This window comes from Brugia malayi, assembly GCF_000002995.4.
Source record: "Brugia malayi strain FR3 genome assembly, contig: Bm_v4_Chr2_contig_001, whole genome shotgun sequence".
NCBI classification, from domain to species: domain Eukaryota; kingdom Metazoa; phylum Nematoda; class Chromadorea; order Rhabditida; family Onchocercidae; genus Brugia; species Brugia malayi.
In genome coordinates this window covers 8,203,151-8,228,441 of record NW_025062476.1, presented here as the reverse complement: position 1 = coordinate 8,228,441, position 25,291 = coordinate 8,203,151, and the positions used below count along the sequence as shown (strand labels likewise).

General features: G+C 33.7%; 2 protein-coding genes across 3 annotated transcripts; one reads left to right on the top strand and one right to left on the bottom strand.

Moving 5' to 3' along the window:
• Positions 1-4,030: 4,030 nt before the first annotated feature.
• Bma-fcho-1 (Uncharacterized protein) lies at positions 4,031-10,236 on the top strand (the record flags this gene model as incomplete). Its single annotated transcript, XM_043078880.1, has 21 exons — positions 4,031-4,069; positions 4,350-4,493; positions 4,685-4,810; positions 4,921-5,028; positions 5,158-5,238; positions 5,510-5,713; positions 5,806-5,902; positions 6,078-6,280; positions 6,432-6,633; positions 6,713-6,788; positions 7,034-7,085; positions 7,209-7,362; positions 7,453-7,619; positions 7,687-7,801; positions 7,875-8,023; positions 8,271-8,467; positions 8,578-8,725; positions 9,034-9,159; positions 9,231-9,436; positions 9,617-9,752; positions 10,111-10,236. 21 exons carry the CDS (start codon positions 4,031-4,033, stop codon positions 10,234-10,236), a joined length of 2,856 nt encoding a protein of 951 aa, XP_042934814.1.
• Positions 10,237-11,149: 913 nt separating this feature from the next.
• Bm1842 (Uncharacterized protein) lies at positions 11,150-25,176 on the bottom strand (the record flags this gene model as incomplete). 2 transcript variants are annotated; one of them, XM_043078878.1, is made up of 37 exons in its annotated part: positions 11,150-11,281; positions 11,605-11,805; positions 12,080-12,253; positions 12,421-12,591; positions 12,741-12,951; positions 13,069-13,191; positions 13,339-13,466; positions 13,568-13,757; positions 13,923-14,081; positions 14,312-14,388; positions 14,466-14,564; positions 14,697-14,801; positions 15,141-15,329; positions 15,462-15,567; positions 15,884-16,139; positions 16,353-16,468; positions 16,719-17,014; positions 17,325-17,528; positions 17,894-18,161; positions 18,361-18,593; positions 18,715-19,005; positions 19,569-19,742; positions 19,899-20,140; positions 20,338-20,447; positions 20,610-20,863; positions 20,962-21,084; positions 21,159-21,276; positions 21,525-21,705; positions 22,178-22,307; positions 22,396-22,470; positions 22,600-22,712; positions 22,939-23,029; positions 23,543-23,768; positions 23,898-24,022; positions 24,118-24,327; positions 24,488-24,645; positions 25,023-25,176. In XM_043078878.1, the coding sequence occupies 37 exons, from the start codon at positions 25,174-25,176 to the stop codon at positions 11,150-11,152; spliced, it is 6,213 nt and encodes a 2,070-aa protein (XP_042934812.1). The 2 variants fall into 2 exon arrangements, with proteins under 2 accessions (XP_042934812.1, XP_042934813.1); XM_043078879.1 differs by lacking the exons at positions 22,178-22,307; positions 22,396-22,470; positions 22,600-22,712; ... (4 more) ...; positions 24,488-24,645; positions 25,023-25,176 and having other exon boundaries at positions 21,525-21,601.
• Positions 25,177-25,291: the final 115 nt, after the last annotated feature.

The window sequence follows — 25,291 nt, the reverse complement described above, 5'->3', positions numbered from 1 at the left end:
ACGATCGAAATTTTTGAAATACCATGTTTGTATGATATGTAGAGATTTCTCCAATAAGCACTGAATTACATATTACAGTTAAATAGTCAATTGTTGGAAATATATTTCAGAAACATATTCCTATGATACTTACTCCTAATATTTAACGATTTAAAAAAGTTATTAAAACAAACTAAGAATGAAGAATTTCTGAACTTTTTTCTTTTCAATCGTTGTTATATTGTCAATCTCTTGAAGACTTCGATTAGAACTTGTAAAGCTTGCAAGGGGACAATACTCCAAAAGTAAATATGTAACTAGGATATGATAAACAATAATATAGTAAAACCATCCTTTGTTCCACTTCCAGCTTTAAACAAATATTTTTTTGGAATGAAAGTTTTGGAGATGAAAGTCAAAAATGAGTTGAGGAATAGGAAATACCGAGTACAAGAAACAAATTAGTGGAAGTAAAATGTAGTAACCAATGCTAAATCAAAAGGACATTTCGGGGAAGTACAATAACAAATGGATTCGCACAGTTACCAATTTTATGTCGAAATTATCGACGGGTCTACCACTCTCACCGCGGTTGCACAATAAAAAGTCGATAATGCAACCTTTACGAATTGTCATCTTTTCCTAATTGTTCTTTGTTTATCACTGATGAATGAATGCAGTGTTGCTGTTTAAATTATCAAAATATGAAAGGAAAAGACAACGAAACAATGTAAGTGTTGTGAACAAATTATCGCGGTGAAAAATTTGCACGATACTTCGATTTTTCTCTTTTTAAATTTTGTTTGATACAAACAATTTGATTCCTTCGCCTATGTTGCTTCTATGTTGAATTTTCTGTTGGCTTCCATTTGCATTTAAATTACCTACACTTGCTAGAGAAATGCAGAAGCACTCTTTCGTATTACGCTAACATGAAGCAATAAGCACTTAATCAAACAATTAAACTTGTCTCTTATTAAACGAGAAATTTAATCAAGTAGTAAAATACTAACGAAAATATCTGGGAGTAGCTGAAGACAATTATCTCACAGCATTTTATAAAAAAGTGACTGGAAGTTCGGAAACATCTTTGCTATATTTATATAAATGTCAGCTATCCTGTTTTCCAAAAGATTCATTTTGTTAACTATTGTAAGCTTCCTATAAACATCAGCCAATGCTGACAAGAAAAAATATAATGATGGTGACAATTAAATGAATAAAAGCAGTTAGATCGATATTTAATCTCAGAAAATTCCATGATATAATTAAAAACGAGTGAATATTTTGTTAAAAAAACTATTGAGTTGATTGACCAAGAATTTTCAAAATTTTGTAACGAAAAGATTACTGATTAAATGCTAATTATCCTAATCAATAATTCAATAATTACCTTAATAATCCGTTAAAAGATACAGTTATCGGAAAACATTGCAAAGTTAATTTGTCATTTCTGATATAAAATTACTGTGATAACTGCTTTGGACATCGATCCTTTATTCGTTCAAATTGTCATTTCAGTTAATTGAGTTTACTATTGAACAAAATAAATCATTCAATAATATTATAATAATGTTATTATAATATTATTGAATGATTTTCAAACCATTCATTCATTTGCTGGTTTTTTTAATTTTTTCCTTTCTCTCCTTTCTCAGATTTATTATTCCCTTTTCTAGCTAAATATTTCAAATACTATTAATTAATGCCTTACTTTTTCGAACTTCAACCTCTATGCAAAACGAAGCTTCAAATGACTCACTATCCAGGACATTTTGACTATGACAGATTTGAAGGGTTGTAAATCCTACTTCGATGTCAATAAAGCAAAACTCATTTGAAGCACCTTCTAACAATGAAATGATAAATTTTCTCAACTGAAAACTTAGTGATTGAAAAAAACAACTGATTTTAAAAATTGCAATTTCTGAAAAAATGAAATTTTTGGAAGAATCGTGCTAGTTTTAGCCAGTTGAACCAAATTAGTTTTACATTAGTGCGAAGTGTGTTTTGCAAGTTGCAAGTTAGAATTCTTTTACTGATTGATTTCTCGAAAAAGAAAACCTTAGAAATTCTTGCTAACAGTTATCCAGATTTCTGTTTGTCACACTTTCCCACTTCCGCAAGATAGGAAAAGAGATAAAAAAGAAGTTCCAATCGATTAGTTACAATACTTGACAAGCTTAAATTCCCGAGTGGTTCATTTTTTCTTCACATAATAAAGATTTTGGAAATTAATGGGTAATAAAAAATATTCAAGGCATGATAAAAACTTATAAAGATTTTATGGAGTGAACGAGATACAGAAGTTACAAGGGACTTTCTCCCTGCAATACTGGAGATGAGTTCCAGTACACTTTCTTCGATTAATTATGAACATTTCCTTCACAGTCGTGCTGCAAGTTGCATAAGTTATATCACGCATCAACATGTCACACTAATACGTCACTTCAGCGCCACTCCCGACTCTACAGGACTCTGAAACGTCCTTCACAATCCCTCTTCACTTCTCTCATTCGCCGGCCGGCTTTCGCAGATTTTACGGTTGGTCCAGACGCTTTTATTAATTTCCGCGACGACTAGTCGTAATGTTGCTTTCTGCAATCCGTAATGAGTCAGGTGTAGATCATGAAGAATGTATCTTTTTAGAGTTCACTGATTTGTATGTTTTACAAAGATCAATCGATAAAGTTTGAAGGTACTAGAATGAGGAAATGCACAGCCTGTAAATAATCCAAATGCTTAGCACTGGTTATTTTATTCTGCATTTAATTTCACGTTATTTATTACTATAAGGACGTACCTAAAATGATAAGGAGCTATTATAGGATGATCGTAGGATTCTAGCATATTTTTCGTTTTGTGATTTTGATATGTGACATTGCATAATGGAGAAGAGGAGAAGGAAGAAAGAGAGCAAAAAATCGTCTCCATTTATTCCAGTTCTCTCTGATAACATCTTTCATTAATGATACATTTCTGCTCTTCACAAGCATAATGCTTCTTTTTTGCTTCTGTTTCTGTTTCGTTAATTTTTGAAAGAGATTGTCCTTCATTCATTTTGTGCTACCAGCGATGATGTGTTCCCAATTTTTCGCAGTTCACTGAAATAAAAGTGACCCATGTTGAAAGTAATTTTGATACGTGTTGACATGTCACATAGGACCAATGAGTTGATTGCTTGGCATATGATTTTGTTTAATTATCAAATAATAATGTCATGGAATCAAAAGTTGCAAACTTATATAGGATACTATTTTTCTTTCTCTCTGTTCTAAACTAATGCAATGGGTTTCTCCATCATATTAATTAATAGCTTGCATAGATGGGAAGAATTGGCAAGGCTCGTGATGTTAAGAATGATGAAGATTGGGTACTAAAAGAGATTGGTACTAAAAGATGGTAAAAGATCTCATGGCACTTCTAACTGATATAGTTGATGGCTCAGTTGCTAATCTGAATGCTTTTGCTATTCCTTATACCGAGTTTAGCAATTGGGGTGAGTAACTATGTGTAATGAAGTATATGTATTCAGGTGAAAATACATTCTAAAAAGTTTTTGGATACAACTAGACTTATAAATATGATATTAGCATTATCGCTATTGAAATACCAAGAAACAATTTCTTGTCGTTTTAAAGTAGTTTAGTTGGAAACGTAAATTGTTTCTGCGGTCTAGATTATTGTCTCATAGACTTTGGAAAGATACGATGCAGATTGAATGTATGTGCGCTTTTGTATCATTGTTTGTATTTTGTATCAACTACCCTACAGTATATTCTTTTGCCACTGGTATAAGTGGTGACACTCTTACACGATCCATTATTATATCCCTAACACTTTCATTTTAATCTTCTTACCGAACCTTGCAAGGATTTAGGCAAAACTATAGCATAGGTTATTGTATTTCAATTATCTGTGCAAATGAGTATAACTTTAAGTTCAAAAAGAGCGAGGCTTCCATCAAATGTTGAAAGTACTGACGAGTATTTGTGTAAGTCGGAAAGAATGTTTCATTCTCTCCTATTTTGTTGAATAACTAGGTATTGATATGGTTGCAACAGCAGTTGATTATACAGAACATTTCTGGGTAAGCCTTTAATATCTTTAAACTTTCTTTTAACCAGTAAGATATTGTTTTTATTATTCGAAATCATTTTTGTAACAAGTTTGGGAAAGCACTTTATTTTAATCGTAATACTGATAGGTGTTATGAAAAACAATCTTTTGCGGTAACGGTATCAGGGTAGTTGAAATTTAGGTGGTTTGGTTGGTTAAGTTGCATTATTGTTGGATATTTTGAGGATTTAATCATTTTCTGTCAAAACTTGCGTATTGAGTTAAATTATTTGATTGGAACTATTTGTCAGGGTGAAAAACATCATGGGTATCATGTTTTGTACGAGAATCTAAAACATGAGGAAGAATCTGTACAAGAATTAGCACAATTTATAAAAGAAAGAGCAGCATATGAAGAGGAGTGGAACAAATTTTTGAATAAATGTATTGCTAAGGTATTATTTCTCCTTTTTTTCTTGTAGTAAATCTGAGAAATTTCTCCCTTATTGTTTTTAAAAGTTAATGGTACTATGACATCACAGACATATGTTGCTTAAGTTAATTTTTATTGATTTTTTAAAGTAAGAAGTAAGGAAAGCCTTTAAACAAATTTAGGAAAATTGACTGGAAAATGTATCAATTGCAGACAAATGGGCTCACCGCACCAGGTTCAATGTTCGCAAATGCATGGCTTGTAACAAAGAATACAGTGGAACTTTTAACAGAAATACAAGCATCCTTCTATATTACCTTGCAACATCTGCTAAAAGACGTTAGTAATTACAGTAAACTGGAAATTTAGAATTGGCAGCTTCTGCTGCACACATCCTATATTTTATGACAGCTATTTTGTTCAGTAACGGTTGTTTTGGTTTGTTTCAGGTTTTCAAATATCACGATGATTTAGTGCGGTCGAGGAAAAAAATGAAAGAGCAAGATGTTGTGGATGCAGTAAATTTAATGCAAACCACTACTACCTGTCTGCAGAAGGTAAATATTGAACTTATCACTTAGTCTTATCACCTAAATCCTATTTTATCTCATGTTCAGTTCTGCCAAACAAAAAAAATTCTGCCAAAAATAAAAAAAAAAACCAAATAAATATATTAATTAATTCAGTCGAAAGAAACATACGCACAACGAGTGAATGAACTGGAGCGTTTAAAAAAAGAAAATGCAACACCGAAGGACATTTCAAAGGTTAGTATAAATGGTTTATTGCGCCTTACTTTTTTTTCAAAGAGTTCTAATTCTTCATGATTTTTGGTTTCAAATATGGAAAGGAAATCACGGGATTTGTTAAAGGTATCACTGTTTTGATGCATAAGCAACCATATTCGGTATCTTTTTAAGTTTGTCTGTCCTTACCTCTTAATTCAAAACTGCTATTGCCCTCATTGAACGATAAAAATAACACCAGATTAGCAATTTTTGATTTCTATGAAGCTCTTTAAATTTTTACATTTTGCAGGCTGAAAGTAAGTTAAACAAATCACATGATGAATATAAGGGTTATGTAGACAAGTATGGTCGCATACGAGCTGATTTTGAAGAGAAAATGATTAAAGCAACACGTTTATTTCAAGCACATGATCAGTCATTTTTGCTGCAAATGAAAACGTTTATGGCAATATTTGCACGTGCTTTGGACGAATCGGCATCTGCCACATCACAGGTTTTAATTTTTTTGGCATAATTGAATACATGGTTTCTAAATCAACTTCGTTATTATTAGAAGCGACTTTTTTTTGTGTGTGTTTTTTAAAGGTATGTGCTCTATATCGGGATTCGGTTGATAATTTGGATATTGACGAGATGTTAATCAAATTTGTTGAAACAAAAGGAACAGGCAAAGATCGACCAGGTCTTATGTTTGTGAATTGGGATTATAGAAGTTGTAAAATTTTTTAAATGATATTAATGCTTTTTTAATTCTTCCATTTCTATAACAAAGTTTTTTCGTTGGTTATTAACATTCTCTCTGATCAATAGATTTATTTCATTAAAAAAGCTGGATTTATTTTCTAGTCTTTTTGCAGAATTTGCTGTTTTTGAAGAAATTGATATTGCTAAAGATATTAATCCATCGGATGTATTGGCTCCATATTCTTCTGATTTATCAACATCTGTACATAGGTCAGCTCCTGTCGACAGACACCCATCCACGGCACACAATTTGATGACACTTGATACGAATACGTTTGATGCCTGGAATAACGAAATTAGTGCTTTAAAAGTCCAGGTTCATAATTCTTAATTCTTTCGCAAAAATAAACATTGACTATTCTCCACTTTTTGTTTTTCTATAAACATTGTAAAAACTGAATAGCTTCTTCACAGCAAACTAGAAGCGTGTTATTTATAGGAGACTAGATTGGTTGGTTCTTTTACAGCCTTCTCCAGTAGCAAGCGATAGCAGTTCGTCTACAGCAGCTAATATTGGCTCAGGATCTGTACCATTCTCAGCCTCATTAGGTCGACAGAAATTGTCCTTATGGTTGCCCGGCAAAAGAAAGAAATATGCATCACAAAGCAGCCTGCCAGTATCGGAGCCCCCACACCAAGAATTTAGTCACAGCCAGTCAGAATCTTTGGGTTCGTCGTATTTTGTTTCATATCTGTCTGCTGTGGAATTAGAATTTCTGATTGAGATTCCTGGTGTGCTCCTATTTAGGTTTTCTAAAGAAATATCGATGCAAACATAAGAAATCGAATACCGACATCACCGCTCCCAACACAGATGGTCCAGCGTATGTTTGTTTATGGAAATATCATACTAGATATTAATGATTGCTTACATGTGAATACCTTTTAATGATGCTGAATTGATATTGCTTTCAGTATTACAAATAATGCATCCCTTTTATGAATTTCACGTTCTCCTTTTCTGATACACGGACGTACAACTAGCATTAAATAGCATTGTAGTCGAATAGCACTAGTGTTGCAGTGTTTTTCGTTATTTCTACATTCTAAAGCTAAACAATTTTTCCAGCACAGAGGACTCGAAAAGCACTGCAAGTAGCAGCAAGAGTGAAGAAAAACCTGTTAGTTTTAAAGAGTTAACTTTTATTCAAATTTTGAACTGACGAGTTTTTGTTGCATACTGGCAGTACATTTGTTTTAGAATATTATTAGTGCAATCATTACCATATTTTTAATATCTTCAGTTCATTGCAACAAATGGTTCCCTTAATATACTAGATGTGCCTGTAGTTGTACCACCGCCACTTCCCACTGTACCACCACCAGGGAATAATGATGATGAAGGTGCCGGTGATAATTTTAATCGGTCACGTTGGAGTAGCTGCACTGAATCTTCAGGTAGATTGCTTTTTTATATTTTTGTAATTTTGAAGTCAGGAAGTATTAAGGAAGAATGCCTTCATTTTTTTTTATTCTGCTTGCTTTCAGATGATGATGAAGATCTACGGCAAGCGGCCAAATTGCGCCACATAAACATTAAACCTCTTATTGAATCTAAGGATAACATTACTGCATCGGTTGATGAGCTTCGGGATGCGATCGGAAATATCGTATTACATAGTACAGCATTTAGCAGAAGCAGCACTTTTGATTGTGCAAGTTTTTCCTCATATTTCTGACTTATTTTTAGTGAATTTACATATATTTGTTTCCTTTATTTAGGATCCCTGGTCATCTATACGTCGTTCAACACCTTTCAATGCAGGTTTAGAAGGAACTGTTCGACCACTTCGTGCTGCACTTACTGGTGATGACCATGTCCGTGGAAAACACTCGGGTAATTCTAGTTCAGGTTTTCGACGAGTTTTTCTGAAAAAAAAAAACTGAAATTAATTGAGTTATGTTTTTAGATTCCTATAATTCATCGCTGTCATTTTCTTCTTCGATGTCTAGTTCAAATGTAGCTCGAGCTCGACCGCACAGTAGTACGCCAACACCTGGAATATCTAGCTTGACATTGCAAACATGTGATCATTCATCAGTTCGTTCTGGAGAAGTGGTAAAAATACTGATTCCTAACAAAGTATTACAGTAGATGTCTTTTAATGCTCAATATGCTTTCTTAACTGACATTTATTCCTAAATAAAAAAGGAAATCTACACTGTAACGTAAAGAATGTACTGTGGCTTATCTTCAGATCATAAATGTTATTAAACGCTGATTGACATTAGTAATGATTTTTTTTTTTACTTCATTCAATTGTTACGTGCTTTAATGTTTATTTCTGACTTTTCGGCACTTAAAGGGATCCACAGGAAATCAAACGTTTTCTGGAAGCGAATCAGCTTTGTCCTTGGAACACTCTATGGCTACTGGGATACCTTTTAAGATATCAGCATTAAATTTAAGCGCTTCAGCCACGATTAAAGAGAATCGTATACCGATTGCAATGGCAATTAATGAGTATATACATGCGTGGTTCAGAGGAACAGATCTGGCAAAGTAAGTGATGCTAATAGCTGAAAGAACTGAATAAGTCATTTATGGCCATGTTTCAAAGCAACTACTCCACGAAACAGTTCAATTTTCCAAAAATGTAATAAGTTTTGCAGAACAACAGTTCGAGCTTTTGGTTCTATTCTTGTATCGTTCCCAGCGTCCGTTGTTCCCGTTTTAACTGACCTTACCTCTGACATTGATCCACTTATCGTAACGTTGAAAAATGCCGATAAAATCAAAGCTATTTCGCCGAACAGTCAGGTAAGGGAAATGTATGCTGTAAAATTTCCAACTTTCTGTTATTTATTAATATCAGTTTCAATCCTTACAAAGGATCGCTTTTGTTTTTACTCCTTCGATCGACTCAATTCCACGTTTCGCTCATTTATTTTCGGCTGAACAAAAGTTTTGACATGTCACACTTGTTTGTAAGAAAAAAAAAACCAATTTAGAATCATTAATTACCTTGAACCTTGAACAGGAAAAGCTTAAAACAGTGAAGTAATGCCGACAAGATTTTGAAAGAATAATAGGTGAAACTGTGGTTTTTATTGAAAATATATTTTTAGTTGATTTCGCAAGTTATTGATGCTTTCGCTGCACCTTACACGTTTGCATTTGAGAAAAGTCGGCTAGCTGAATGGTTATCTGCTCGAAAGATTGAAAAACCAGATTCTCAGTTCTTCAATGCAGAGGTAACTTCCTTAGTGTATGCTGAGAAGAAATAGATCTACCAGATCCACATGAAACATTTATTTTATTTCAGGTATTAACGTATGAAATAAAGGAGCCGACAGTTCCACCAATTGTTTTAATAGTTTACTGGAAATTGGAGGCACAGAATACGGATTTAAGAATTGATTATCGATTAAATATGGATAGTAATATCAATTGCTCTCTTGCAAATGTTGTTTTCACTACAAAGGTGGAGGGTTCTGTGGTCAGTGTTATTGCAGATCCTAATGCGGAATGGTAAGTATCAAAAAAGCCAAGCAGCGGGATACACATTTTGATCCGGTGATGACTATAAATAAGCATTAAATTGTGGTAAAACCGCAGCTTGGAATGACGGTAGGTTTAGAGAATCTATAACTCATATATTTGAGTTTCTCTATCACAAAATCTTTAAGAGTTAACAACAAATTGTTTTAGGTCACCTTCGAGCAACACAATATCTTGGAAACTAGCTGAGCTTTCTCGAGATGGTGAATGTGGCGGATCATTAAAAGCAAGGCTTTCACTTTCTGGTGGTCCCGCAACTGTCTCGCAGACCTTTGTTCAATTTCAAGTAAATTTTTTTTTTCGAGGAACCCATAACTTCTTCTTGCTTTACTTTATTTTTTCATCTAATTCGTTTTCTCAAATACTGGTGTTTGTGCAGTTTAAAACAGTGATGGGCACCCTCGAATCGAATATGTATTTTCTTTCCACAAAATTTGCAGTTGTTATTGATTATTACTAAAGACGATCGTTGTCTTTCTCACTACTGTTATGAAGTAATCCCAACTTTGAATTATCATCTATTATTACATGCCAAAACATAACTGTCTCTTCCTTTCCACTTAATTCTAGCTACTCTGCTTTGAGAAAAACTATAATCATTGATAGCTTTGATAGTACAGAATAATACATATTTTAATTTATAGGTATCAAATGTAACTATTTCTGGTGCAGAGATAACTATTACGAGCGACGATTTGTATCACTTATCTTTGGTGCGACGAAATGTTTTCTCGGGCAAATATTTTTGTGATGCCGAAATGCGCAGTTAATACCCAGTTGTGGTTAGGTGCAATATCTTATTTAAACTGTAAGAAAATTATTATTCTCACCGTGGCAGTACTCATTTCCATATATTGTTAGGGGACATTGAAATAAGTAGAAAAGATTTTTGGTAAATTTTGTTTCACTTGACTCTGTTTTCGAACAATAACATTAATCTTCGTCCTTTGCTTTTTCAAATCACAAATTACAATGCAGTTCAAAAGGTTTTCAAAAAAACATCCCTAGATTTCTAGTGATTAGTTGCCTTATCATGAACAAATTGAATAGTCGATCTTACGCTTATGTTATCATGATTAAATGTTCTTTTCTCATGCTTTGTGTTTTGAGAAAGAGAGATAGAGAGCTCCGTTTTGTTTGGATACTTGAAATACATTAATGCAAAATAGCACGGCTGGTTCTTGTTTGATCAAATATAAAACTGCAGATCCCGAAAAATGTGAACTGTATCATGAACAAATTGAATAGTCGATGCTCTAGGAAGTGGTAATCTACTTAAATTTGGAAAGAATTAATAAATGGTGATATTGCGGAGATCATCTTTTTTCTTCAAAAGCAAATAAGCAAATATATGATAGTTTTGCGGGTAGGAAAAGGAAAATGATGACCACCGGCAACATATAAGGATTTTAGAACAGTCTCTTATTGCCCCTGCTGTGATAAACAAAGACTCGCTTCCGCAAGACAAACTTATAGTGTGTAGAAACGAATATTTCTAAATATTTCTGAGGTAAAATATGTGTTTTCCAGCAAATTTGTTTCAGGTTTTTATCGGTCTCATTCACACTTATCAAGGTCCTGTGCGAACGCTTCAAAATTTTCACAGGAATGATTCTCTAATTTATAACTACTGCCAACGGAATTGAAATTATGCGCTTCTCCAGCGTAAATCCGAAGCAAATATCAAGCCTTCAAAATTTCCATTTTGACAGCCACTTCAACTTTTACTTCACGTTCGTACTCTTCCTTTGTGATGGATTCGATTCCATTCTCGCCAACAGGAACATAACAACCACCCATTTCCTTTACACACAGCTACAATCGAAATCATGCAAAAAGATCATTAAAATGGGAAAATAACCTTACCAAGACAAACAGCATTGTTCGGAATCAAAAGATTAACTCTATCGTTCAAAGGTATGATGAATTCCTTCGGGGAAGCCATACTATATTGAACGAATTAGCTGAAGACTGAACAGGCCTTTTTGATGATAGGTCGTCTTATGGATATGGCAGAAAATTCATTTATCCCAGATTTCTTAGACAAAATTGCAAGTCATGTAATTAACTAATCAGAGGTTATTCTGGACTAATCTTACGTCACTAAAAAGTGTTTGCACGAGAGAACGGTTACTCACCAAATAGATCGTCCCTGCATGTGACCGTTGTTCACGCCGCGGATGAAATGGCACCCATTTATGTACAACTTTGCCTCGATGTCCCTTCAACGGCATCCAATCCCATGAACTACGACCACCGAGCGTTTGCCAACAGATATGCGGCCAAGTAACCGGCGGTTCACCGGTTGACTTTAAAGGCTGATCTAAGCACGTAAAGACCTAGAAATAATATGGAAGCACTTTATAAGTAAATTTGAAAACAAAATTTCCTTGACTTATTCGTACAAGATTTGGTGAAATATCGCTTGTAAAATCTGTGTGCATAATTAAACTAAGAATTCAAAACGGAAGAAAATAATACCACAAATATGCAAGGAAACATCAAAAAAAAGAAATATAAGGCTTCTAAACGGATGGAATTATAACTTATATTGTGAAAAATCTCTGGAAAACTTTAAACAGAGTTTTTAAAGTCTCAAATCTAAGTACCAACTTCTTCTATATTAGTAATTTTAGCATACTGCAGTTGTTCACGTCGTGTGGAGGCTAGTGATACTCCTCCACCTTTATGTGTGACATCATTTGCTTCAAGGGATTTTAGACTGTCTTTGCACAGCGTTACTTTCGTTGCACCATCTCCAGCAACCGAGACAATGGAGTTTTCTTGCTGAAATTATATGAAAATATCTGCTGAAACTTATCAAAACAGTCTGGGAAAAATGAGTACTTTACAGTACTCATAAAACAAAGAATGCTATGGCTCAAAAATTCTCGTCCCCTGAAAAGTATGGGAAATTTTTTTTTTTTTTTTTTTTTCAAAACATAAATCCTCACCCTAAGCACAGTAGTTAAAGACGCAGTTGTATATCGTCGTCTATTATTTTCAATAGTTCTGATAGATGTGGCAGTAAAAATGGGTATTTCACTTTGATGTTCCACGCTAGTTTGACCATCGTTGCTTAGATTAGTGTGTGTTACAACTGCCGCAGCTGTTGCCGTTATAAGCTAAAATATCCGAAGGAAGTTTGCAAGTTTAGTCAAATTTTTATGTTTTGTCTCTTTTTCTTAGAGAAAAAGGCTTTAAACGCTCAAGAAAGCAACTTGAAATTAGAGATATCCTACAAAACTGAAATACAACTGAAGCAGTTCCTTGCCTGTGTTGGTATATTGCTGCTTCCACTGGTACCAAAATTCATTCTTAGTGAAGTCCATAAAAAGCGAAAAGATCGAGAAATAAATTCAAGTGTCCTAGGAGGGATACTTAATGAGCGTACTTGAGGATGTGAATCAACAAAAGAGGTGGTAAGAGGAGATACATAGATTGGATATCCGATTGGCTGATCCGCACTGCTGTTTATCATATTTCTGAAAAACAAAAAGCATTTTAAAAAATTACAGACTTAGAACTACAACAGAACAAGAAATTCTCTAGCATGTGTGCAACTATTCCTCCATGCTGTTTTCGCTGCTCAAAAATAATACCTCAAAACTTGGCGAGCATTTTGGATTGATCCTCTTTCTGGATTTCGATTTCGTAAGAAAATCAATTCCTGCTGCTGGCCGGCCCAAAACGCACGGACACATTCGCGATTCAGTTTTATTACCCTGTACATATTAACCGTGAAAAATAAAAATAATGTTTTGTAAATATTTGTAAAAATCATGAAAATAAAAACCATTGTGAAAAAATAGTTATTTCAATGGATACTATTATTTAGAAACAGTGATATCCATTGAAATATATCAAAATACCTCATGTTGAGATGCATTTTATTCAGCATAATGATTTTGTAATCATCTTGACCATCATCATAAATGTGTCGCAGAGCTAACAGAGTCGGAGTATTTGCTATAATAGCTCTTCTCCAAGCAGGATCATGCTTAATTATCAATAAAAAATAGCTACAAAATAAATCTTTTGTAAGCTCGAAAATCAAAGAAATCCACAAAATAAATCTTTTGTATGAATGCTTAAGCTTACTTCATGTGAAATAAATAATCTTGTCAAATGGTGCGTAATACGTTCATAGAGCAATACAGCATCATCAAAATCATCTCCCGCAGTAAAATGATCCTGATGTAGTTTCAGTGCCATTCGTATTGCTGGCGCTACCACACATCGCAATAAATCCATGTCGGTAAAGACCCACTCGTCACGTTGACACGTTATCCTAAAAAATTAGAATATGTAGGAGTGCTAGTCCGCACTCAATATTATCAAAATAAACGCCATAGATAATGTAACTGTGATGCAATTTCAGTGTCACCAAATACCCACTGGTTTTCAGCATTCAAAAATAAACCTTTGGATAGTGCAAAACAAGTTAAATACAAACCTAAAATCGCCCTTAAACAAAGCATGTAAACCATAAAGAAATGATTCAGCGGCGTTTGCATGGCGATTATGCGCTGCAGCGGCAAGTGCTCTCCGTCCAACGACCGAAAGCGCAAAACAGAATGCATTAATTCTATTGTTAATAGTTTTTTCAACATTCCTGCAATCATTTGCAAATTTTCATTTACTATATTATTAAGACCTTATATACATAACTTGCTTTTGATCAACATAAACTTTTGAAAAGTCAAAAGACTTCGCTAATACTATGTCACTGACCGTGTATTTGGTTTTAATATCATGAATCGAAGAACTTGCATCAGTTAATACTGAAGGAAGGCTCGAACAGATTATGTTTATCAAAGTTGATGAAAACCTATAAAAACTTACAAATCTGCACTGTGTTGCTCAACACAATGGAGTATCCAATTCTCATATAGTTCTGTGAAACTTTGCCGGGAAACACCCTGAAATAAACATAAGTTAATGCAAAATTTAAATGTATAAGCTGAAAATAATAAAAATCCCAGAATTAAAAAAATGCCATAAGGTTAATATCGAAATCTTCGTCATTCGCAGCGCTAAACATTGGATCCAGATCAACATATCGACTATTTGTTTCAATTGGGCTTAGAGCACAGAGCTGAAAATGATCTAAGTGTTTAAAATATTGTAGTATATTAAAATTTCTGGAAAAAATCCTGCATAAAAATAATTTGAAGAATATTATCTAACTACAAACCAAAGCTTTCAGTACTCCACTTTAAACACATACAATATTAGGTAGTCGAATCCATTGGGAAAATTTTGGTGAATTAAGAGCATAAAATATAATGCTTTTAACATACAATGTAACTAACAGCCGACGCAGTTCGTGTACCTAAAATGAAGGAAGTTTTAAAAAAAATAAAGAAATATTCTTGGAAAAAATGATTGTTTTTTAAGTCATGAATTTTTAGTGATAAATTGCTTTCTTTTCTGTGATTGTATTAGAAAATTTATGTTGATATTGGCGGAGAAATAAACAACCATTTATGCAGAACTGATTTTAAAAAAAGTAAAGCAGCTTTCGTGTAGTAAACATATAAATTAAGGTTGGACTACCACCACCATTCAAAGCACTTAAAATGATTCCGCATAAATGAATTTAGCAAAAAATAAAGTCAATTTAAAATAATGTTTGAAGCAAACAATGAGCATTATTCTTGTGAACACTGACTTGGAGCAAATTTACAGCAGAATTATCAGTAATTGAATAACCATCAATAATATATTTTGCTGTAACAACTTCCCAAGCAAGCCATCGCAGAACCCAAGCTGTATTCAATGATAACATGCCAGGGAGTGAACCTAAAGAACAACAACAGCAACCCACACCCTCTCCAACATCCTCACTTATTGCTTCTACCTGAAAAAAAAATTATCAAGTGTTACGCTAAATTTAAAATTAAAAATTAAGCAGGACGATGAAGATAAGTATCAAAATAAACATGCCAATTCAACTACTGAGGTTTTAAGTTTGAAAGAACTGTAAAATTACCTCACGTTGATGACAGTATGTTCCTCTAAATTCAAGACCCCGCAACTGAAAAGTTACAAAACCATTGCCAACCTCAATAATATGGACCAAGCAATTTAAATAATAGCTGAAAAAAAACAAATCTGAAGACATCCCTCCATGGTGCATATGAAGGTTTCAAATAATAGAGGATAAAAACTGAAGTCTTCAAAATTATCACGCAAACAAAATTCTAAGTCCATGAAACCACTGCTAATCAGTAATTTTAAAATTTTTGACAGTTCCCAACAAATTTTTGGAAATAATACACAACAGTATAATTGCAAAATTGAAACTGTAGGGCTACTAAAGCTAAAATGAGATCAGAGCGGTAATTGAACAGTTTCCGACGAACTTGTTCAAATTATTGTACAGCTCAAATAATAATGCACGGAATTATGAACCTAGCTAAAATAAAACAGTCGCCAGGTTGTATAGCTGTGCACCAACGTCCTAAGAGAATATCGCCCGCCAATGATGACTGCAGTGATCTTGTTAAGTGCTCATAGAAAACAGCATTTAAATTACTATCGTCCATCATTGGCCCGCGATCAATTTGTGAAATTAGACGTGTATTAGAATGATCCACGCGACGTGTATTGTAATCCTTTTCCCAAAATTTCACCGGTCGCACGTATGATGTTAAGAAAAATGATGAACCTGCAATTAGCGTATTAAAATGCTTGTATATATATTTAATTCGTTTCTTGAGTATGATAAGCATTTATATAATGAGGTACAACATCGTAGTTCTTAAAGTATAAGAGAAAAGAATAAATTATAAAAATTTATCATTAAACATGATATTTCCTACATTGATATTAAAATAAAAGGACGAAACCTTCTGAGTTACAAGTTTAGATCAAAGAGAACCTAAGAAAGGATTGAGTGGGGCAGATATAATGGAAGAAAGCATTGTTTGGATGCATGATAAAGCTGTGTGTGGCACACTAAACGGTTGCGCGAAAGCATGAAATGCAGAACCCCAACTGCAAAACAAATAGGATGACTTAAGGATTTGCAAATTTAGAAAAAACGAAATTTTTATAAATATTATGCAAAGCAATTAAATGGATATCGAAAACTTCTATGATATAAATATATAAAAACGACAAAATCCGAGACCTAGAATGAAAATAATAATGCGTAACCAAGAAAGAATATATATAACAAGGTTCAAAATTTTCCTAGTCTGAAGTTATTTTAAAGGAGAAAACCTGAATATAACAAAAATCATGCCTGATTTGCCACGGTGCCACATACGCAAGAATAAAATTAATTTTCAGCGAAAACTCCAGAAGTTTCGGCCAAACAAGCGTGGCCAAATAAAAAAGTAACGGGAAATAACGGTCGATATCGGAATACTTGGCAAGATCAGCTTTTGTCAAAAGGAAGGAGAATGCCAATGGTAAAAACATGAGTTGTGGCTGTGAGAAAGCCGAACGAAGAATGCGAAGAGCGAAAAGAGCAATGAAGTAGGGATGCAGTGTCCACTTGTTAATTGTTATTGAACTTACTACAAATAACGGATACAACTGAAATAACCCTTTAATAAAAAAAATTAAATTGATTATAAAAGTATTTTCACTATCAATATTTACAACGGAATATAGTGAAATGCACTTGTAAAATAAGTGTTGGTATTGTATTTTGATTTTAGAATATTTATTTCAAAATGAAGTAAATGAAACGACAGTGATTACCCTCACCCAATGTTTCAAGAATAGTGCGACCTAGGATTATATGACAACCGACTAGTAAACTAGTTGTAAGAAATAACGTGGAAGTTCTCATTTTTCGTGACGAGCGCATTATGACAGATTATGAGCAAAAAAGTGAACTGACCACATTTCTTTCAATGGCAAGCATATAAAAGTGAATGATTTCAAAATACGTCAACTTTGCGGCAACCAACGATTCAAATTGGGCAAATTCATGAGCACGTAAGATTGGTCGTGCAAAAATACGCCACGGTGTGTTTTTTCGTAGTTCCATATATAAATAATGATTGATAAATCCGAAAACTATACAAATAATGCATGTTATTGTCTAAAATACATGCCAATTTTACAGATGCAAACGAAACTTGAAAATAAATTATGAGAATAAATCTATGAAAAGCAAAACCACCCGAAACTGACGAAGTTTGGTAGAGCTAGAAACAGTGAGTTTTCATTAAACACTTTAAACGAATGAAAATTCAAACTAAAGGGTGAAATGAAAAAACTGAATCAATGACACCATAACCAATGCGTAGAACATTGGTATGATGTTATTGAACCACTGAGGAACAAAATCGCTAGTTTCTTTTCTTTATTTTTAATAGAATACGTAAAGTCGTTTCTACATGATATCGAGCTATCAAAGGATGCCATCCTTTTTAAGTGAATGATGTAATCAAAGTCCAGAAAAACCTGCAAAAATGGTTGAGCAGCAGTGAAAATCGATGTGCAATGAATTGCAAAAAATAACACCAAAATGATAAGTGAAATAACAACATCGTTCTTGATTCGATTTATGATTACACTTTGCAACTCATTTGGTAGCGGATCCTTTAAGCACGGAGTCACTTCATCTTTTGTTTCACTTTCTGTTTCCTGATTCGCATCTAACTGAGAGCATTTAGATGACGAAATCATGTATTGAAAATATAGTGCCATAAGACTAGGATTGCTTGTACTTCTAAAATTTATTTTTGTTCTTATTTTATCATTGGTACAGTAAAAACACTTGATTAAACAATTAAGCTATAAATTACTAAATTTAGAGCATAATAAATAAACTAACATACTAATTCCTAGATAAAATAGAGCACAATAGCTATTGATAAAAAAGTGGAACAAATTTGTAAATAAAGTGATAAAGAAGAACAGTGTTATACCTTGAAAGAAAGTAGGAAATAGCAACGGCTGTTGCAGTAAAAGCTGAAAAAAAGGCATTCTGTGTTCCATTAGGATCTGTATGTTTTGCGGTTTTTGCGATGAAGCAGAGAAAACCAAAAGCCATCAAACTTTTGCTAATTTGAATAAATCCGGATAATAAAGAAAAACTTGCAGTACCACCAAAAACATTCATTTCCACTTGTTCCAACAAATGTATTACTAGTGTATTTACCTCAAATAAATGGAAATAGTGAAATATATTTCCAATAAGCTATTATTTGGCATAACGACTAATTAATCAGTGAGGCATTTAATACTTCGTAGAATACTTCATGAAATCATGAAAATATTACCTGCGGCAATAAACCGAAAGTAAATGCGATAGGTAGCAAAATTAATAAAACAGCCAGTAAATCACGACAAGCCAGAAGAAAAGATATTAATGAAACATCTTGTACACGATAAAAATTCCATTCCCAGTCTAGTGAATGAATTGCATCACCATAATTCCACCAATCACCACTTATCAAAAGTAACGCTACTGCCATAAGCAAAAAATAAATCGGTCTCGAATATGTCACGAGCCAATTAAATCCATGTATTGGTGATGCCGCATCCGGCTGTACGCTTTTTAATAGGGAAAACTGAAATTTCGAATCATTAATAAAAAGTGGTAACACAAAAAAATTCAAAAACAAATATTAAGTAGCGAAAGAATAAAACTCAGAATTCGAAAAGAACATTAATTCATTTGTTTACATCGTCATTCAGAACAGAAGTTTTAACATACAGTATGTGGTTAGAAAAATAATAATTGCTCTGTCTTTCAGGATCACACGGACTTGAATTTTTAAGTGGTTGTCTAACTGTATTACGGAAAAGTAATTTGTAATTAACCTATCATGTATAAAGATAACCTACTACCATGAAAAAAAAAAAAACGAAAACTAGACACTCACTACTTCAATCAAACGATAATAGATTCCAGGATTAGATTAATACATCTCCCAAGATCCATTAAAAATTTTCAAACGAAGTGAATCTGCGGCAGTTATTGTCTTTTATTTGTACATCTACAGAGTAAGTTCACTTTTATCTAGTGTTCAAAAGCCTATCAATGATATATTTATATACTTAGTTACAAGATTTCACACATAAGGGATTACAGCCTATAGTTTTAAATATAAAGAAACAGCAAAAAACCTACATGTGTTCCGGCAACAACAAAAGCGAAAAGAATGAGCGTCAAATCGTAATAAATGGAGCGCGAGAGAACGATTGCCGTTAGCAACGCAACTACTGATGCGAGAAATATGTCAAAGAGAGTTGAGAACAATGTACTGTTACGATCAAATAGAGCTGCTACTGAAAGCCGATCCATCTTAAAAAATTAACAATATAATTATCGCTTTTCAATATCTCAGTTTCTTTGTACAGAATGCCACTACACTCAGCATTAAAGGTTTATTTAATTTATATCTTTTACTGTTATCTATGGTTCGTCTGCAAACTGATAAAAAAGAATAGAAATTTCGACCTCCAGCTTTATTCCTTTCCCGCCAGTAAGAGAAGGAAATAGTTTAATTCGATAATAATGACTTTTCTTCCCAGTATTAATTCGGCCTGAATCCGATGTACCAATCCCAGATATATCAGAAAAAAACGGCATACGACGGAGGGCCCGCGGTGAACCAGTACGTGGAGATGCACGACTAGCACCATTTAATGCTCTTTGGTGATCACTAGTTGACATCAGATGAGTTACTTGAGGCATTCTTTCTGAAAATAATTCGTTTCATGTCAGTAATATTATAATGATAACGTCATTCTACTCATTTCACATCACAAAACTTACAGTAATGTTACCTTCTGGACTGCGATATAAAAAGCATAAATTATAAGTTGCAAAAAAAGACTGACTGGAAGCAAGAAAAAAACCGACAACGACCATCGATAACAAGCATTTCACACATTACCTGCGGCCTGTTCTTCAAGAAAGTTATTTCGGCGAACAAGACTCCCATGAGAGCGCCGTCTAGTAGCATTTCTGAGGCGAGCAGCCATCATAGAAAACGATACCATTTGTCTGTAGATTTTAAATCACTATATGAACCTTTGAACAACAAATAAGCATATAAATTGATGCAATTATTCAAATAAAAAAAGCCTATCTCAAACAGATTGAGAACAGAAATAAAAAACATATCGTATAGTTCATTCCTTTGCTGAAATATATTGATAGAAATACCTATCACGATTTGGATGTCTGGACATCAGTGCTGAGCTTGAAGCATGATAAATAGCACTGGGAGTGTCTGCAATATATGTGCTACTTTCCGTCGATGAAGATGACAACGCCCTACATCGATCTGCAGCGGATAAGGATGCACCTTCCAAAAACTGCGTGTGCGAACAGCCTTCATTTATACTTGCCACTACTGTGGGATCGATATCAGAATCTTCCGTCGAATCAGAATCGCTTTCTGGTAAGACTGCTAGTTTCTAGAAGACAGAATTGTTGTAGATTTCCTTGAAAATCAGTTTTGTTCTGAACAAAAAAATAATTTGGCTGAGTAAATTTTTGACGAAAAATCATTTACTGCACTGTTTGCAATACTGTTGCTCTGAATCATTTCCATTAAAGCACGACTACTACCCAACGCATGAGCAGTTCCAACACCATGCTCATCAAAAACATATGTCCACCAATTTCCATCTTCATCCTGAAATAAACCACATGTCAAGCTTAAATGAAAGAATTTTTTCCACTTTTGAAGTCACAAAATTTAGAACTAACTTGAAATGAATGAACGGCTCCTTGTGAAGTATCTTCATGATCTAAAGCTACATGAGTACCATCTTTCATAGCCAAATTCGAAAGTGCTGCTACCGTTGTGGAGCTCCTCTCAATTGTTCTTCAAAAAAAATATTGCGAAATTTATTTTAACTTTCATGAATTCTATTCACTTAACAGTAACTCTGATAAGTGGCAGCTTATTCAACATTTAAGAAAATTCGCTTATTCTAACATTCACAGGATAAAACTAAATTTTGCTTTAGCATTTCGCATTACCACAGCTCGGCAAAGAAAGATATGCATATGAATTTAATCAAAAGAAGTGGTATGACTGGTAGAAAAAACCCTAAGCGAAACAAAAGTAACCTCGGCTGTGCCAAAGTCGGAGGATGAGAACGAAGGCAAGGGTTTACTGAACTAAGACCTCGTCCTAATCTATTCATTCTTACACTTTCAATAGCATCCAACGTTTCCGGATGTTTATCAATCAATTCCTCCAGAAACTTCGTAATCTCACCTTTCAGATCCACTCTTCTGAAGTTGCCTCCTACAAACATTTTGATGAATGAAACATTTCGTTGAATGAAACTTTTGTGTTATTCAATAAATTTAAAATTCAGTAAAATCTATTCTTCAACAAAAAATTCCACATCGAACCGAACTTGTTATTGACATCTTGCATTCATTTGAAAATACATTAAACAAGCTATTTTTTATGTTTCTCTTTTGTCCATTTCTTCACTGATCTTAGCAATTTTTTCTTCACTGTATAATTGTATTAAATGACAACAGTGATATGCTTTTTTTTGATGAAGACATTGATGCCATCTGACTCATGAACTGCTGGATATATTTAATTACGTTTGGGAAGCGAACAAAAAATTCTAAGATATGAAAAGCAAAATTTAGATCCCTAAGAGCGCAGGCATTTTTGTAGCTAGTAAAAACACATATCAAGAAAAAATTGTGAAACAGAAATTTTTGACAAGAAGAGTACATAAATTATCTAGTATTGTCACCTCCATTAAGCCGCTCTGATGTTCGATGCAATGTACTTGTTGATGGTTTTTCTAAGTCACCAAGAGAAACGAAAATGGGTCGCCAGCCTTCACCCGAAGATATAACATTTGATTTCGGTTCAGAATTAGGCTAAAGAAGAAAACAACAATATCGGGATATGAAAAAAGCATTTAATAACTACTTTAAATTAATTTTAAGAAAGTCGAACAAAGGATACCTCTAGATGCACGATTGTTTCCACAGTAAGATTTTCAGTTTCTTCACTAGTAGAGATTATGTCCAATACATCAATCTGAAATCAATGACATATAAAATAACACTTCTTAAAATAGTAGGACCGTTTAAACTAGTAGAGTAGAAGCAGAACAAATAAAGGCTTCTTTCAAAACACACAACAATTTTCAAAACGGAGAAAAATCACTCTTGCTGGAATTTGTTGTTCGTTGCCTTCATCGAAGAGAACAAGATTGTTTTTATTTGAATAACATATATCACTCGAACCGGGTTTCAACTTGCTATCAAAATTGCGCTCACCTGTAAATTTATGTTGTGAGAAAATAGCTAAAATTGTTCATGAAATTCAAAAAAAAAAAAAAAAATCAAATTGAAGCTTGAAAAATTCAAGTTTATTTTTTTTTTTTTGGGACTGAATACTCCATTCCATGCCACAATTTAATAAGACGCAGGTTTAATAAGATTATAAAAGCTAAAGTAAGAAACATTTCTGAATATTTATGAGGAACTGAAAAGTCAGTGGAACCTGTACGAGATGGACAGTTGCGTTTTGTTAGAGTAGTTGATAAAAAAGCTGCTCTACTGCTCATTTTTGTCGGGTAAGATTTACGAATTACCTGAAAATTATGATTAAAATATGCATTACCATGTATGGTAAGAAAAGCCTTTTGATACCGCCAGCAAATTACAAGTAATGTTAGGGAAAAGAAATTGAGCTGACAACTAAAAATATTAAAAAATCTTTCCAAATTAAAGGTGATACACTATTTTATATCATGGATGGCTGTGTCAAATCTCAGTCCTGATTTAACCGAAATTCCAATCTCCTTAATTAACGTGATGGCAAACAAACCATGAATCAAATCTAATGAATTCATTTAGCATTTGAAGCAGAATCAATATCATCTGCGTCGATTTTTAAATGAAAACAGAATGACCAGAGATAAGTACAATACTACTCCGCCTCGTTTTCTCTCTGCCACCGATAGTTTTCTTTTCTCATTACTAAGAAAATGCTTCAAAGCAATAGTAATACTTACACCAAGATTACGAAAGTGTTACAATATTTATTGAAGAATAGGTTGCCAACGATAAATCTGATTGAGAAATTATATTAGAATAAGGTTTACTCTCTTGCATTCCTCTAACGTCCGTTCATTTAACATCGACCCACTAGCAACACCTTCTTTATTTGAAGTCTCGAAAGCTGATTTTGCACGACGTACACAGAGACCAGTATCACTTAAACTTCGACGTCGTGTTCGATTCCATCTGTATGCCTCCTTCAAACATGGTTCAGAGAATTTCCGATCGATTCTAATACACTGAATTGTGCCATTGTCTGATTGATGATGCCTGCAGTTTAGTAAATTCCGCTTATCCAAAGAAAATCTGATGTGAAAAATTTTCTTTCATATTAGCTTTTTTTAGGAATTGCGAAAACTCAAAGTTTTTCAAGATTGTGAGCATAAAAACTGAATTCACCTTATTTCAGTCGGCAATAATTCAAGGCTATCTACAGGAAGAAGTGTTGCTATTGACGGTGCAATTAATCCCTGTCTGGATTGTCGACCACTACTTCGGTCTTCATCCCATTCTCCACCAACTTCCTAGACAAGGCATTAAAAAATAAACTAATATTTAGAGTTGAAGAACAGTAATTCTATCAATTATCTTGTATTTTTGTATATAAAGACCAAAAAACCTTGCGTATCCGCAATTCTGCATCTATAGATGAAACAGAATTGTCACCAATTCGTACACACCGTCGACGTCCTAACGAGTTTCGAGATAAGCTATAATTTATATCCTCAGCTTCATCACCATCTTTCTTCCGCAAATCTACCATTTCAATTTCTTCATCTCTGAGCTTTTCATTTGAGTGTTGTGTTGTCTCACAGGAAAAACTTTCAACCTATAAAAAACGTTGTCCCATTTAACGGATTACTCATGTTTAAATAATTAAAACTATAGCACTAAATTTGAACTTTATTCATAACAAAAGTTCCAATCAAAACAATTCAATTAATTCAACACTAAAGTTAAAATTCGATCAGAGAAAAAAAAGCAACAACCTGCAGTGAACGGGCAGGAGGGTACGGAGTTGGATCAACAGTGTCAAATAAGTTGTGCAAGTATGAGACCGTGAATTTCAATACTACAAAGAGAAGAGTGATGAAAGTCACATAGGCCACTGTAATGTACATAGACGTTATAGTACCAAAGGAGAGTCCTGAAATATGAGTAAATACAATCAAATACTATCTTAAATTAAAATGTTAAAAATGTATTGATAATATATTCCATCAATTACACGAAAGAATTTTCACTTTCTTGATACTTTTTAACAATTATATTATGAACATTATTGAATCATCGTCGCTCAGTGTTTTATCATCTTTGTTCTTAACCACGAAATTCGTAATTTATGCGAATTAATTAAGTGGTTAGAACAATGCAAAACCCTTTCCTAGCATCTCCCCTCAATGAAATAAAAATCACTTAAGCAAGTTCAGCGACATTTTCTACTGGTGACGAAGTGACCAAAAACCGAAAATAAAATATTAAGAAATAAAATGTAAAGTGAATTGGAAGAAAATGAGCACAAACCAAGTAAGATAGGAATAAGGAAGAGTATGAGCCATAGATATAAATGGACAGCGTTGCAGAAGAGCGTACAGCCTGGTTCATAGTACCATCCGCCTGTGAGTGATGCCCAAATCCCCTGTCTTACTATCTCCGCCACATGACTACCAACCGTCATCTTCCACTTCTTGACAGTATCTTAATAGACGACATACAATTATTCATCAGAAAAAACAGTAAGCAATAGAGCCACTACTTGAGGTTTCCTAATATATTATGAGGATTAAAGAGTG